Genomic DNA, 12,154 nt, shown 5'->3' on the forward strand with positions numbered 1-12,154 from the left:
AAAAAAAAAAAAAGGGGACTATTCCACATGTCCTAAGATGATTCTCTGAGGACCTGCAGATTTTCCTTGGCCAAATTATTAAATTCCAGTCTCTTTAATAAACTGGAAATTACTTTGCCAAACATGGAATATGATAATTCACAAAAAATAGAAGCTTTAATTAGTTACATTATTCTGAAAAGCACTCTAAATGTGCTATTTTTATAGAGTTCTGGGAACAGAACTGACAGCTAATTTCAGTTTATACCACGTTTATAAATAACAGGAATGGACCTTGATATTAATATTCACAGACAGGTGAGACTTTGAAACCTTGAAATATACAATGTGATCGGTTTGGACTTGCTATGTAATCAAAATTATAGCACAGTTCCTGATTTGAGATGTATTTTTCACATGAGTTGACCTATCGGAACAAAGCTATTGCAGAGAGATAGGTTCCTCAGAGGAACTGATATCTGCATGGGAACTAGAAAGAGAAATGACTGGAATCTGGGTTTAGGAAGAAATAAAATGAAGTAGCCCATTTCCATAGAGAGCTTTTTGCCATCTCTGTACACAAATCGCCTCACATCAGCCTCCCTTACATCCTGTAACTTGGAGTGCCTGTCATGTTGACCTGGAATTTTATTCCCAGCCTTCATGAGGTGCTGAATTCATTCTGGTTTTGCATGTGTAATCATTGCATTACCTGTAAAATTATTTAGTCCCAATCAGTCGGCTGATACATTGAGTCAGTGGTAAAATACAACACACAGTTTTGCAGATGTGACCTCATTTCACAAAATGAGCGCAAACCCATAGAAATCAGTAACTACCCGAATAGCCAAGTGCTTTTCAGCCTAAGCCACGGTGACAGATACTGATCACAACAATTCAAGGAAAAAAAACTACCTAATGTGGTGGATTGTTGGGTCAAATGGCACCTGCATCCACTACTGAAGACAGCACCTTCCACGGACACCGATGATAATTGTGAAACAGGAGCACATTTATACACTTGCAGGTGTGAGAAAGTAACCCGGGGAAGTGGTAAAATCACATTCAAGGGAAGGGAGGAGAATAAATTCCTGAGCGTTTAGCTATGTGCCAACACCTTCAGGTAGCTGAACATAACTCAGAGCCAGAGCCATAAGCAAAGTAGTATTTACTCTTCCAGCATTGGTTAAGAGGATAAGGCTAAGAATGGGAGACAAAAGGGAGCCAGGAGAAGGGAATATCACTGCCCAACTGCCCTACCAGGGGCGATGCAGTAATGTCTAACATCCCACCTGGCTGCAGCAGCAGTTTTAATGTAAAAAGGGGTAAATACTTCAAATATTTGCATAAAGGGGCATATACTTCGAGTTCTATTGAAATCTCACCAAGTGCATTTGTTTTTCTTTGGCTGACATCACATTCTGCTCTGAAATGAGAGAGCTCAAGGAGAGCCTCTGTGCTAGCACAGCCAAACAACCACTTACACACCGCAGGTACGGCATGCACGCTGTACTGGAATTGTTCACAACCCACATGCAACTCAAAGCCACCATTTAACTACTCTTGTCACAACCTCAACCTTTCAGAAACTGCGCGTTGCCACTGAAACAGCTGTTTTCTCGTGGTTTCAGGTGCCAAGGAAATCAGTGCACTCCACAAGTTTTATGCCTTCTAGCAGTTCTATTTCACTTCAGACAGTTGGATCAGCATTGCACAGCTGCTATTCCGGCAGTTTTTCATCATTTGCCTGAGTTTATACAAGGGATAAAACAGAGAGGGCAATTCATCTCTTATCCAAAAGAAAAAAGCTGGCATTTCTCTCCTTTTGAAGAAACGCAACTGTGACAAAAACTCTGTGTGACACTGAATAAGAGATGCAATTCACTGCAGAAATCCATAGGTGGAATACAGCATCTTCCTTGGAGCAAATTACATTTACTGTAAACATTTGCCTATACTATGATCCATTATTATCCAAACAAAAAAGGCAGCTCTGTATCATAAAATGTAAGCAATAAGGTAGAAAAATACTATTTAAGGATATCTGAGTCAGAAAGCTATGGAATCCTGATTTATTGATGATACAAAACCAGTCAGACCCATCTCTAATATTGCAATTTCAGCAGGCACCTGATTCAATGACACAACTAAAATGCAGAACTTATTACATTTGCTTGTTCTTATTGACATAACCTCTTTTGGTTCATGTTGCATTTCACACTGTGAAAAGCTCAATGTCGACAGATTGAAGACAATTAGGAGTATTCCCTCCTTACTTCTCTGCTGTATATTATTAAAATAATAGTGTAGTCCCATACTACACTACACTCTGTCGACATTAATCTTGAGCTGAGATGTGTATATAGCTCATTTTGATCTCAGCCATACCATCCTTTCTGCAATGGTGGAGCTGTTATCAAAGTTCCAGGATGAAAATGTGGATTACCTCCGGGCACAACAAATTTCAGTCATTTGAGACCCAAAACAGGGCAAATGACAGAGGAGAACTGTTTCGGTGTTAATAAACTGTACTTGTTGCTCTGTTTAGTATGCAACAGTGCAGCGTACAGTTTTTTCAGCCTGCAAGCCCTAAGAACATTCAAAGAAAGCCTGGAGAAAGCAGAGAGGAAAAAAAAAAAATATTCCTTTTCTTAACCACTTCCACTTACAATCCAATCTAAGTCCAATTGCTGGCAGTTCATGGAATAGACAGGAAAGGTTCTTTTCTTCCCCAGGATCTGAAATGGTAATGACTCTGCAAGTAAGAAAACTGCTATGTTTTAATACTTAACTATCAACGTTCTGGGCTCTGGTAATACAGGTGAAGGAGGAGGCAGAAAACTATCATCTCCCGTGAAAAACCTTGTGTAAGAAGTAATGGCAAAAGGCTTATTAAGATTCCTGTGGTGCTTTGAAGTGAATGTTAGACATTTACCCTTGATATATTCATAAATTTCTAGCTCTTTTCCATATTCTTCCATTTTCTTCTCATATTAAATGAGACATTTTGATCCAAAGTGTTGTGTAATATTACTGTATGTTATTAAAGAAGAGAGAAGGGATTTCACAAAAGCAGGCAAATAATTCTTATGTATTACTTACCTTAATCAGAAGAGGGTGACAAAGCTATACTAGTAAATTGTCTTAATATCCTGAATGAGAGATATTACAGAAAAACACTGAATTGAACGTTTGTTACCATGCCCTGGTAAAAATCATTGATCCCAGAAGTTTATTTTAACCTTCTTGTTTAATTTAGGGTCATTATAGTCTCCTGTGCCTTGAACTGCAATATTTAAAACCTCATTAAGCCTATGACCTTTCACCTAACGTGTTAGCTCGCTGTCTCCTTCTCTGTGGTAGGCCTGGAAGCAAAGGAATTTACACACTGCAGGTCACTGCATTATTACTGCAACATTCAGCCAGCAGCACACAACCCCACCATCCCTTGCATGAAGACAAAAATGCAGAGAGCCAAGATCAGGACAGAGACATTGACTGCATGTGAGCATGATGCTGCTGTGGGCAGTCCCACCAATGTCCTGTTATTCACGACATTCAAGGAAAACAGCCCAGAATCTGACAAGGCAGTAGAACCACATACCTGCTAGAAGACCTGACTATAGGCAGAATATGCATTTTTAAGGCTTTTTGGAAACATTGTGCAATGTTTGGTGGCAATGCATATACCACCTTTATTAAATATTGAGGCTTTCCACTCTCCTCACGTTTCAAATGATTACTCTCGTTATGTTTTTATCTTGTTTACTATATAAAACAACAAATAAACAGTGATTTAAGTGTCCTTGAAATTTATCCAAATACCATGTAAGAGCCCTGATTTCTTAAAGGGATTATATTACTTCCAAAATTAGAGACAACGAGGTGTCTTTGTGCATTACGACAAAATCCATTGGCTGCTGCCATCCATTTGTGTTTGAGAGACGAGGCTGTATAATAATCATCTGAATGGGAGCAACACCTTACCTGAGCCATCAGGTGCAGCAAAAAAGGTGTAAAGGAGCAGCCTATGACCCTATGCTCGTACATTTCACTTACGGAGATCCCTTGTGGCTGATTGCTTAACGGCAAACCTCACTGCTACAGGAAAGCTGACAGAATTCCTTTGTAATGATCTCCAGCAACCCATCTATGACTAAGCTATGACCGTGTACTGGGCCCTCTGGAACCTCTCCCCAGTACATCAGGTATGCAGGGAGTAACTGCTGAGCCAGGCACGTTTGTGTCCCCGAAGTACCTCTGGTATAATAGGTACCATAAGCCTAAAATTAGACAGTCTTTAATCTTAGATATGGTAGCGACAAACTTTGCAACAGGTCACACAAGTCAACTACTTCTTCATGGTTTCTCACCATGTCAGGTAACTTTTTTCGTTGTGCCAAAATGTTGGGGTTTAGCCTGTGAAATATTGCTCTCCTGTTTTGATATTTTAAGCGTGTGTCTCTACAAAGCGTCACCATAATACACGCAGGTGCGGAAAGCAACTGCACTCTGAGGAACCACACCTCAGCCTCAAGCCCTGCCAGCAGTCCTGTCAAGGCCATCAGCACACAATCAACTTGTCTTCAAGTCTGTCCCAACAATGTTGCTCTATGAATACAGTATGATTCACCCAATTATTCACACACAACTAATAAGAGAAAGCTTTCTTCGTTGTTTCTCACGATTATAAAGACTTGTCTTGAACATCTGCGTGGAATTATCCACTTCGCTAAATGCAAAACCTTTAAAGTGAGATAGTGTCAGTCTGGGAAACTCACACCTTCCCTGAGCCATGACCTCTGCGTGTTTTCCAGGAGGCTGAGGAGACAGAGTGCAAGATGACAAGCAAAGGATTAACCCAATTTTAGCAGCGTCATTGTGACCAGTCATGAGGGCTCAGGAGTTTCTGCTGCCAGAACTGTTTTTGGTGACTGTGAATTGCACATATTGTCGGTATTGTTACCAGTTCTAAAAAATGGCAGAGCTAGCTTCTGCTGAGCAGGAGGTGGAAGTGATAGAACTGGGCTAGGAAATCAGTACTCATGGACACATGTGGTAACTGCTGAGGAACATATACGCATTTTTGGCTATCCAGAGGCACCAGTGCCACTTTGTCCCCTGACATATGCATCTCTAGACAGATTCTAGGGTTACTTTGCCGCTCATACCTCAGCACGAAACCATCAGCGAGCATCCGAGAAGGACCACAGGCTCTGGCACTTGAGGAGAAACGTGTCACTTGGGATTCCAGCTTCGTGTATTGCCTGTTTATGAAGATTAACTGACTTTAAACTTATGTTCATGAGCCAAGTGCAGCGTGCGGAAACGCCGTTGTTTATGCTGTGTTTGTTTATTTATTCTGTTGTATTTGCATCAACGGGACGTCGCTGTTTCCTCTAGTCCGAGTGAACATCGCAAGACTTCACTCGTGCTGGGGTCTTTCATTATAAAATGGATTCATCACTATAATACCTAGATCTTGTAGAAGACAGCTTAACATAAAGTCTTTGAGAATTCTGAAGCCAAGGCAGATTTTTTTAAAAAAATTCCACCGTTTGAAGAGGACGAAACCTCCGTGCCCCGGGGAAGGCGTTCCCTCCGGGGCTGTCCTCAGGGCGCTGTGGGAGGCCGGGGCCAGCCACACTCGGCTGTCCCCTGAGGGCGGGAGGGGAGATGCCCGCAGCCGCCGCAGCCTCTCCATCCCCTCCCACAGCCGGACCCCGCCGCGCCCCGAGGGCGGGCTGCGCCCTCACTCAGCATGGCGCCGCCAGCGTCTCCCGGGCTCTGACGTCAGAGCGCTGCCGGCCGAGATGACGGCCGTTCCCCGGGGGCTCCGCGGAGCTTGCCCTTGTCCAACATGGCCGCCGCCGCCCCGCTGCTTCCGGCGGCAGCGGCGCTCGTCAGCCCTCAGCCAAGATGGCGGCAGGCGAGGAGCGGCGCGGCGGGCTGTCCGGGCGGCCGCGCTGAGGGCCGGGGTGATGGCCGGGGTGAGGGGCCGGGCGGCCGACGGGGGCTGCGTGGGCTCCGCGGAGAGGCGAGGCGAAGGGAGGGCAGCATCTGCCGCCGGGAGGGGGAGAAGGAAGGCTCCTCGCAGCGCGGCCGCTTCTGGGCAGCTGGGGACGGCAGGGTGCGGCTGCGGGACTCCAGCCCGTGCTGTCCCCGGGCCCTCGGTTCCCTTCTCTGCAAGGAGCAGCGTCTGTGGATTGTAAACATTTCCAGCGGCATAAATGAATTAGTTGTGAGAGGCTTCTCAAGGTTTTCTACATTGGAAAAGCCGAAATAATCCGAAAGCTTCTCCTTTCCCCTGCAGTAGAACTTGCTAGTTTTTTATTAAAAATATAAAGGACTCTTCAAGATTTGTAAGATTGTTAAGTATTTGGCGTACCCAGAAAACTGAAAATCAAAGGTGAGAGTCCTTTCCAGTTACTGAGTCTGTAGGTGATTACCTGCGCGTAGGTCATAGTGTAGGTACACTACACAAACAGAGAGAAATGTGTATATACATATAACCTGTCTGTGCAACTTAGGGCACCACAGGGAAGCTGAAGGGGGTGTTCATCAGCTGCTGTTGGCATCCAGCTGTCCGAGAGCCAGCAGCATTTAGGAACGTTAACTCGGCATATATATATATCTATATGCCCTAAGTGCATATGTGTGTCACTTCCCTAAGATGGGAAGAAACTCTCTTTAAGTTGCTCTCATAAATCTCAGAAGTTGCTTCATGAGTGATGATCCGTCTTTTCTTGACAGGTGCACCGCAGTGGCAAACAGCACCAAGCTTCCACGTACAGGTTGAACGATCAGCTCCATACCTGGCTTCTCGTCAGAACTCACATTTTTTGCCCGTACTTCTAATCTGACACTTCACCAGAGGGACTTCTGGGAGTTTTCCAGTGTTTTTTTTTTTACCAGATAAACAGAGGACACTGCTGTCATGTCCTGGGTGCAAGCTGCAGTCAGCCGATCCAATGAGGATATATTTGATGAAGATGCAGATGAGATGTATCTACTACAGAAGGAATGGAACAGCACCATGAAAAAAAGATTGAAGGTATTTCTATAAAAATGATTTAATGGTCTTTTTAGCCTAATTTTAGATTTACTGGTACGTACCTCGATATACATATGGATGACCCAAAGGGAAAAGTAAGAGTGGCCGCTCAAAAGTTATTGTGGCTTAGTTTCTTCTAAATATCAGGAAAATGTAGCAGGAATTTACAGAAACTCTTCTTAGTAGTCATCACAGCAAAGTACTCTTTTACCAGAAGACACTTCTTCTGGGGCTCCTTTTGGAAAAGAGCTGGACCTTACAGGTCAGTAAATCACAAGGCACTGCAAAAAGCATGTTTTGATTTGGCAATGGGCGTGCAGCTCTGAGGGATGTTCAAATCTAGAAGCTGTAATTTAAGGGACTGAATACTTGTTAAAACTTTTTTTATTGTTATGCATTTGTCATAGGTACAATTTGCCATCTTGTGAACAACCTGTTTCACTGCTCTTATTATAGGAAGGCTACAGGGATGGAGTTGAGGCTGGGAAAGAACTTGCACTCCAGAAAGGCTTTAATCAAGGTTACAGACACGGTGCCGAGCTGATGATTACATGTGGCCAGTTCAAAGGAACCCTGAAGTAGGTCACAAACTCCTTAAGGTCAAGTGTGTGTGTGTGTGTGTGTGTATGAAGGGAATATGCATGCAGCTTTTTGTTTGTTTTAATTTAAAAAAAAAAAAAAAGTGCATTGTAAAACTGCCTACCTGGGTGTAGAGTGACCATTACTGAAAAACCTCCTTCAGTCGCTCTTCCAGAATTAACTGAATCTACATCTTTAAAGCTTAATATTTAGTTCTGTTGCTTGAATTATCCATAAAATGTGAATGAAACATACACTTACATAGCATTGATATCACAGCATTGATACCTTGGCACATTGTTATCTGTCTTCGCCAACTGGAGGTCTGTGTAGATACATATAATCACTTTTGGTTTTGTTCACTTTTCAGTGCTCTCTTATCCTGGTGTCATTTTAATGGACATGATTCTGCTTTAAATAAGATAAATAATCTTCTTGATGTGGTTGGGAAGCATGAAGAAGATGTGCTCAAGTATCTGAATTCTGCTGAAGAACAGCTACATCTTAGACATGTTTTAGACTCTGTTGAGGACATGGACCTTAATCACACAGCTTCAGCTGGGACAGAGCACAAGGAAGTTACAGATGGAAGACAGGAGGACGGTGGCTGCTCTGGTGAAAACATTTGTAGAAATAACGGTGAGGCTGGTTCCTTGCAGTCTGAGTGCAGCAAGGCAAACCTCTGCACAGATCCTGAAAGGTCAACGCTTGCTTGGGTTAAAAAGCAGACTCTTTGGCTTCTAGAGCAACTGGACTTACCCTTGGATATACTCCATCATGTCCAGCAACTGGAACGTTAGTTTTTCTGTCTCACGGTACTTAAAATTATCTCAACTGGTTTTGATTCTCACTTTGTGGACCATGTACAGGCTGATGCATCACTTTGCTTTAGGAAGATCTGATCTCGATACTTTCCAGTGCAAGTAATTATTGTAAATCTTTACTATGCTTTTGGCTCCTGGCAAACCCCCACTGTGCCAGCATTCTGTATTTGATTCATTTTCATGTTGCTTGCCTTAACTGTACTTGTAAATTGCTCAGTTCAGGAGGTTTTTTCTTGGTGAATGCCTCCATTTTACACTAATTAAACTGTTTTATAGTAAGTTAAGAGTTTGGTTGTTTTAAGTTGCTTTTAACCCTCCTTCATATCTGAGACAAAGCAGGTCTAGACAGAGACAAACTAAAATTTGGAACAGTCAACTTGACTATACTTGAAAAAAAAAATCCAAAAAAACCCCCCCAAAACACTTTCATACTTTGAGGCCAGAGAAAAAACTAAGGCAAAAATTACTTGATTTTCAGAACCTGAGTTTACAGTTTTCTTGCTAAAGATACAGTTATCCTGTCACAGAGGTGGTAGAGTGTAAGTCTGGTTGCCATTCAGTACCTCTTTTACTGTAGGGGTAAAGAAAACTGCAGTTAAGAGTCTTACTGGACCTGTTTCTAAAATAGTGGACAAATAGGGCTGTCTGCATTAATTGTGCCTGTACAAAATTATTCAAGTACCTTTTTCTCAATTTATTCAGCGTAATGTTGATGTGGATAAACATTACTTTTCTACAAGTGCATGTGTGTGTTATAGACTGTATCATTCTATGATTCTATGATTCTATGTATAATAAACAGATTTCTTCCATACTGTGGTGGAATAAAGGTTACTAGAGGAGTGTTAGACTTTCCAAATTTGAATGTTTAAAAATGCAAATTCAAGGGTGTTACTTCTACGTATTTCATATTGTGCAAAGAGAAAACACCTTTCACAAATTACTAAGTAGACTTTCTTTTTGCTTATCAAACAATAGATTTTATTTGTCTGTCATAACAGCTTCTACGCTAGCTACGGAATTAATTTTCCTCTGCTCTGCACAGAGCTTCTGTTCTTGGTGAGAGGTTACTTTTTTCCGTGCTATCATCCAGAGTTTCCAGTTTGGCTGTGGAGAGATTTTCTTCTGTGCTGTCTGTAATACTTGGCTTATCTGTCACTACCAAATCGTGCTGACCAGCCACGGAAGGGCTTTCTTTGAGACTATTAGAATCTGTAATTTGCTCAGGTTCATGTGGTTGTTTTGTGTCTACATCCATGTCTTGTGTTTCACTATCGGCTTTCACCTTGGCAGCATTCCTGAAAATAGCTCTCATGACAACTGGGACTGACATGCAGCTGAAGGAGGAAATGACACATTAGTCACTACTACAGACTGCATCCATTCATTAAAATACTTCTGTTTTTTAAACTGTGGCTGACACCAGAATAAAAACCAGCTCTACCTCTTTGCATCTTTTTGCCTCATAAAACCGGGTGTTATGTTGTAACCACAATATAAACTAGGCGTGCTGCACCACAAACACAGTGCTTAATCTTTGAACTTAGTGGTGCAAAGAAGTTTTGACAGAGGGGAGGGTTTGGTCAGAAAAAAAGTCATAAGGGTGCTTCTGATGAAAACCTAAACTAATAATGTTGAGATATATTCATTGTTGCTGAGCTTTGTAACTTTCATGTTTTCTGTAAGACAGAGGGCATATCTTTTCTAAAACACTGTCTACACTGAAGGAGGTTTTTTCCCCACTCTTAACGTGGTTCCAGTTAAATACTACCCAGTTTAAAGTTGGGTTCAAAATCCAGCCTACACTGATCATCTTGTTTTCAAACAGATAACAGTAGTGTGCGTACTTACGGCACTTTGTTCTGAAAAGAAGCACTGACTGCTGTTAGGTAGATGTGTAAAAAGACCTTTCCATGCTGTTCTGAGTTATACTAGTCATGAGACTGTCACCAGCTCATGTCTTCAGAAGAGCATATTTACAAAAGAGAAAAGCGTAAATGATAAAGCTCTTCATTCAAAAGTCTTTCCCTGCCCCCATGTGCTTTCTACCAGAAACACTTGATCACTATTAACGTTTAAAAATTTTGAAAGAGATACTTAAGACACTGAAATAACTTATTCCCACTGCTGTATTACAGCTTCTTCCTAGAGTGAAGTTTTCCAGTTGCTGAGTTTATGGCATTATGAACACACGTGATATTTCCATTAAATGGACAGCTGATGTTCATTCCAACTGTTACGGAATAAAATAAAACTACTTACCGCTTCACAGCTCTTGCTATGAAATCATCACTGCAATTTAGAGCTGGATCTTGAGGATTTAACTGAAGGTGACAGTGGACTTCTCTGGAGGTTATAACATCAATTATCACTAAGAAGGAACAGAACAAAAAAGGCTTGTTTTGAAATACTTACAAACATTGAAAATCATCCTTTCATTTTGACGCTTGAGGAGATGTAAGACTGAAGTCAGTGGGCCGGGGTTTGCAGCAGTGCATCTGCGTGCCTTGCTTTTTCTTAATACACTTAAATCACAAATAGAAGTTACCATTTATTCATTAAATGCAGATCAAGACAAAACAGGATTTTCATCTACTTTCTGTTTTATTCTGAGTACAGAATACCTGTAAGCAGTTGACACACAGGTGATACTTTGTGTTTTTCATTGCCTGCACACCACTGAGAGGGGCCCTTAGAATTTATTTGTTACTGAGAAGCATAATGCAAGAGCCTACATAGAACCAAGACCCTTGCCAGCTAAGTAAAGAGGACAGTATCAATTATTCCACACGTACCACAGGCTAAATTCTCTTCCACGGGATGAGGGAAAAAGACACAAAAGCTGGTGTTCCTGTGTGGTACCACTTCAAAGTAAAGCAGTTCTGAATCATCTAGAAATAAAATTACTGTTTAGTGATATCCACCTGTTGAATCTGGACTCTTTTTGGCTGAAACATACGTCAGAATTTAAAAAATACTGATGCAGTAGAATCTAATTATTCATTACTTTGACAAGTTAGTTTATGCTTCTAGAAGTGTCGGGCCTAGGAGATAGTAAAAAAAAATAACTCAATACAGTGTTGAGAATTTTTTTATCATTTACCACACTTCACAAGTAATGACAGTTTTGGCAAGGGAGCAGTAAAATCTGTTAACACCCAGCTTAGAGGATAGTTTCTCTCTAATTCTCTGCCATCACTTCCAACCACACAATTTACCTTCATTTATATGCTTGTCAGAGACACAGCTGCTAATAAGAGTGTTAAATGCCACTTGATGTCGAAGAATCTCTATTACACCAGGCACACACTTTGGATGGCTAAATGGGATTCTACTGACCAAGGCTCCTGCTAAATCTGATTTTTCTGAGTCTTTGTTTATGAAGTAACAGTGCTTTGGGCAATCTGGAAGAGACTAAGCAACAAATATGGTGATATTTCAAGCACTGGAAACAGGAAAGTTTGATGTTAACAGGCAACTGCAAAATCTGACAACAAGAATAATTTTGAAATATAAATTTCTAACACGTCCATCATGTCTCTGCACTTCTTTAAAAGTAGAATGCTTAGATAAAGAAGCTAAATGAGATCCTCTCTCCTTCTCAAACGCATTCAAATTAGGTGAATGTACCTAGAGCCAAGTGGCCAGGAGTTCAAGTACCATCAATCCTTCCAGTTGTTTCTGAGAGTCCTTTAGGCTATAGAAATGTTAGAGACCA

At 41.5% G+C, this 12,154-nt stretch overlaps 2 protein-coding genes across 14 annotated transcripts in view; one reads left to right on the top strand and one right to left on the bottom strand.

Moving 5' to 3' along the window:
• The first annotated feature begins 6,208 nt into the window (after window positions 1-6,208).
• YAE1 (YAE1, ABCE1 maturation factor) overlaps window positions 6,209-12,154 on the top strand; it is a 26,657-nt gene continuing 20,711 nt past the window's right edge. The window contains exons 1-4 of one of the 4 annotated variants that reach the window (XM_027904987.1): window positions 6,519-7,033; window positions 7,490-7,611; window positions 7,983-8,251; window positions 10,575-11,501. In XM_027904987.1, coding sequence (XP_027760788.1) covers window positions 6,917-7,033; window positions 7,490-7,611; window positions 7,983-8,251; window positions 10,575-10,585 — 519 coding nt within the window. In that variant the 5' untranslated portion in view covers window positions 6,519-6,916 and the 3' untranslated portion in view covers window positions 10,586-11,501. Of the gene's footprint in view, window positions 7,034-7,489; window positions 7,612-7,982; window positions 8,581-10,574; window positions 11,502-12,154 lie in introns of those variants that run through there. The other 3 variants (XM_027904984.1, XM_027904983.1, XM_027904986.1) reach the window with 3 other exon arrangements.
• Window positions 9,110-12,154, bottom strand: part of LOC114068669 (mediator of RNA polymerase II transcription subunit 1-like) — a 29,145-nt gene continuing 26,100 nt past the window's right edge. For 9 of the 10 annotated variants that reach the window (XM_027904980.1, XM_027904981.1, XM_027904982.1 and 6 more), the window contains 4 exons: window positions 11,655-11,850; window positions 11,232-11,327; window positions 10,699-10,807; window positions 9,110-9,773 (listed from right to left, as the gene is read on the bottom strand). In XM_027904980.1, the coding sequence (XP_027760781.1) occupies window positions 9,458-9,773; window positions 10,699-10,807; window positions 11,232-11,327; window positions 11,655-11,850 (717 nt within the window). In that variant the 3' untranslated portion in view covers window positions 9,110-9,457. The remainder of the gene's footprint in view (window positions 9,774-10,698; window positions 10,808-11,231; window positions 11,328-11,654; window positions 11,851-12,154) is intronic. The other variant, XM_027904975.1, reaches the window with a different exon arrangement.

This window comes from Empidonax traillii, unplaced genomic scaffold (assembly GCF_003031625.1).
Source record: "Empidonax traillii isolate 1590-97213 ecotype Southwest subspecies unplaced genomic scaffold, ASM303162v1 scaffold1108:size182476, whole genome shotgun sequence".
Lineage (NCBI taxonomy): Eukaryota > Metazoa > Chordata > Aves > Passeriformes > Tyrannidae > Empidonax > Empidonax traillii.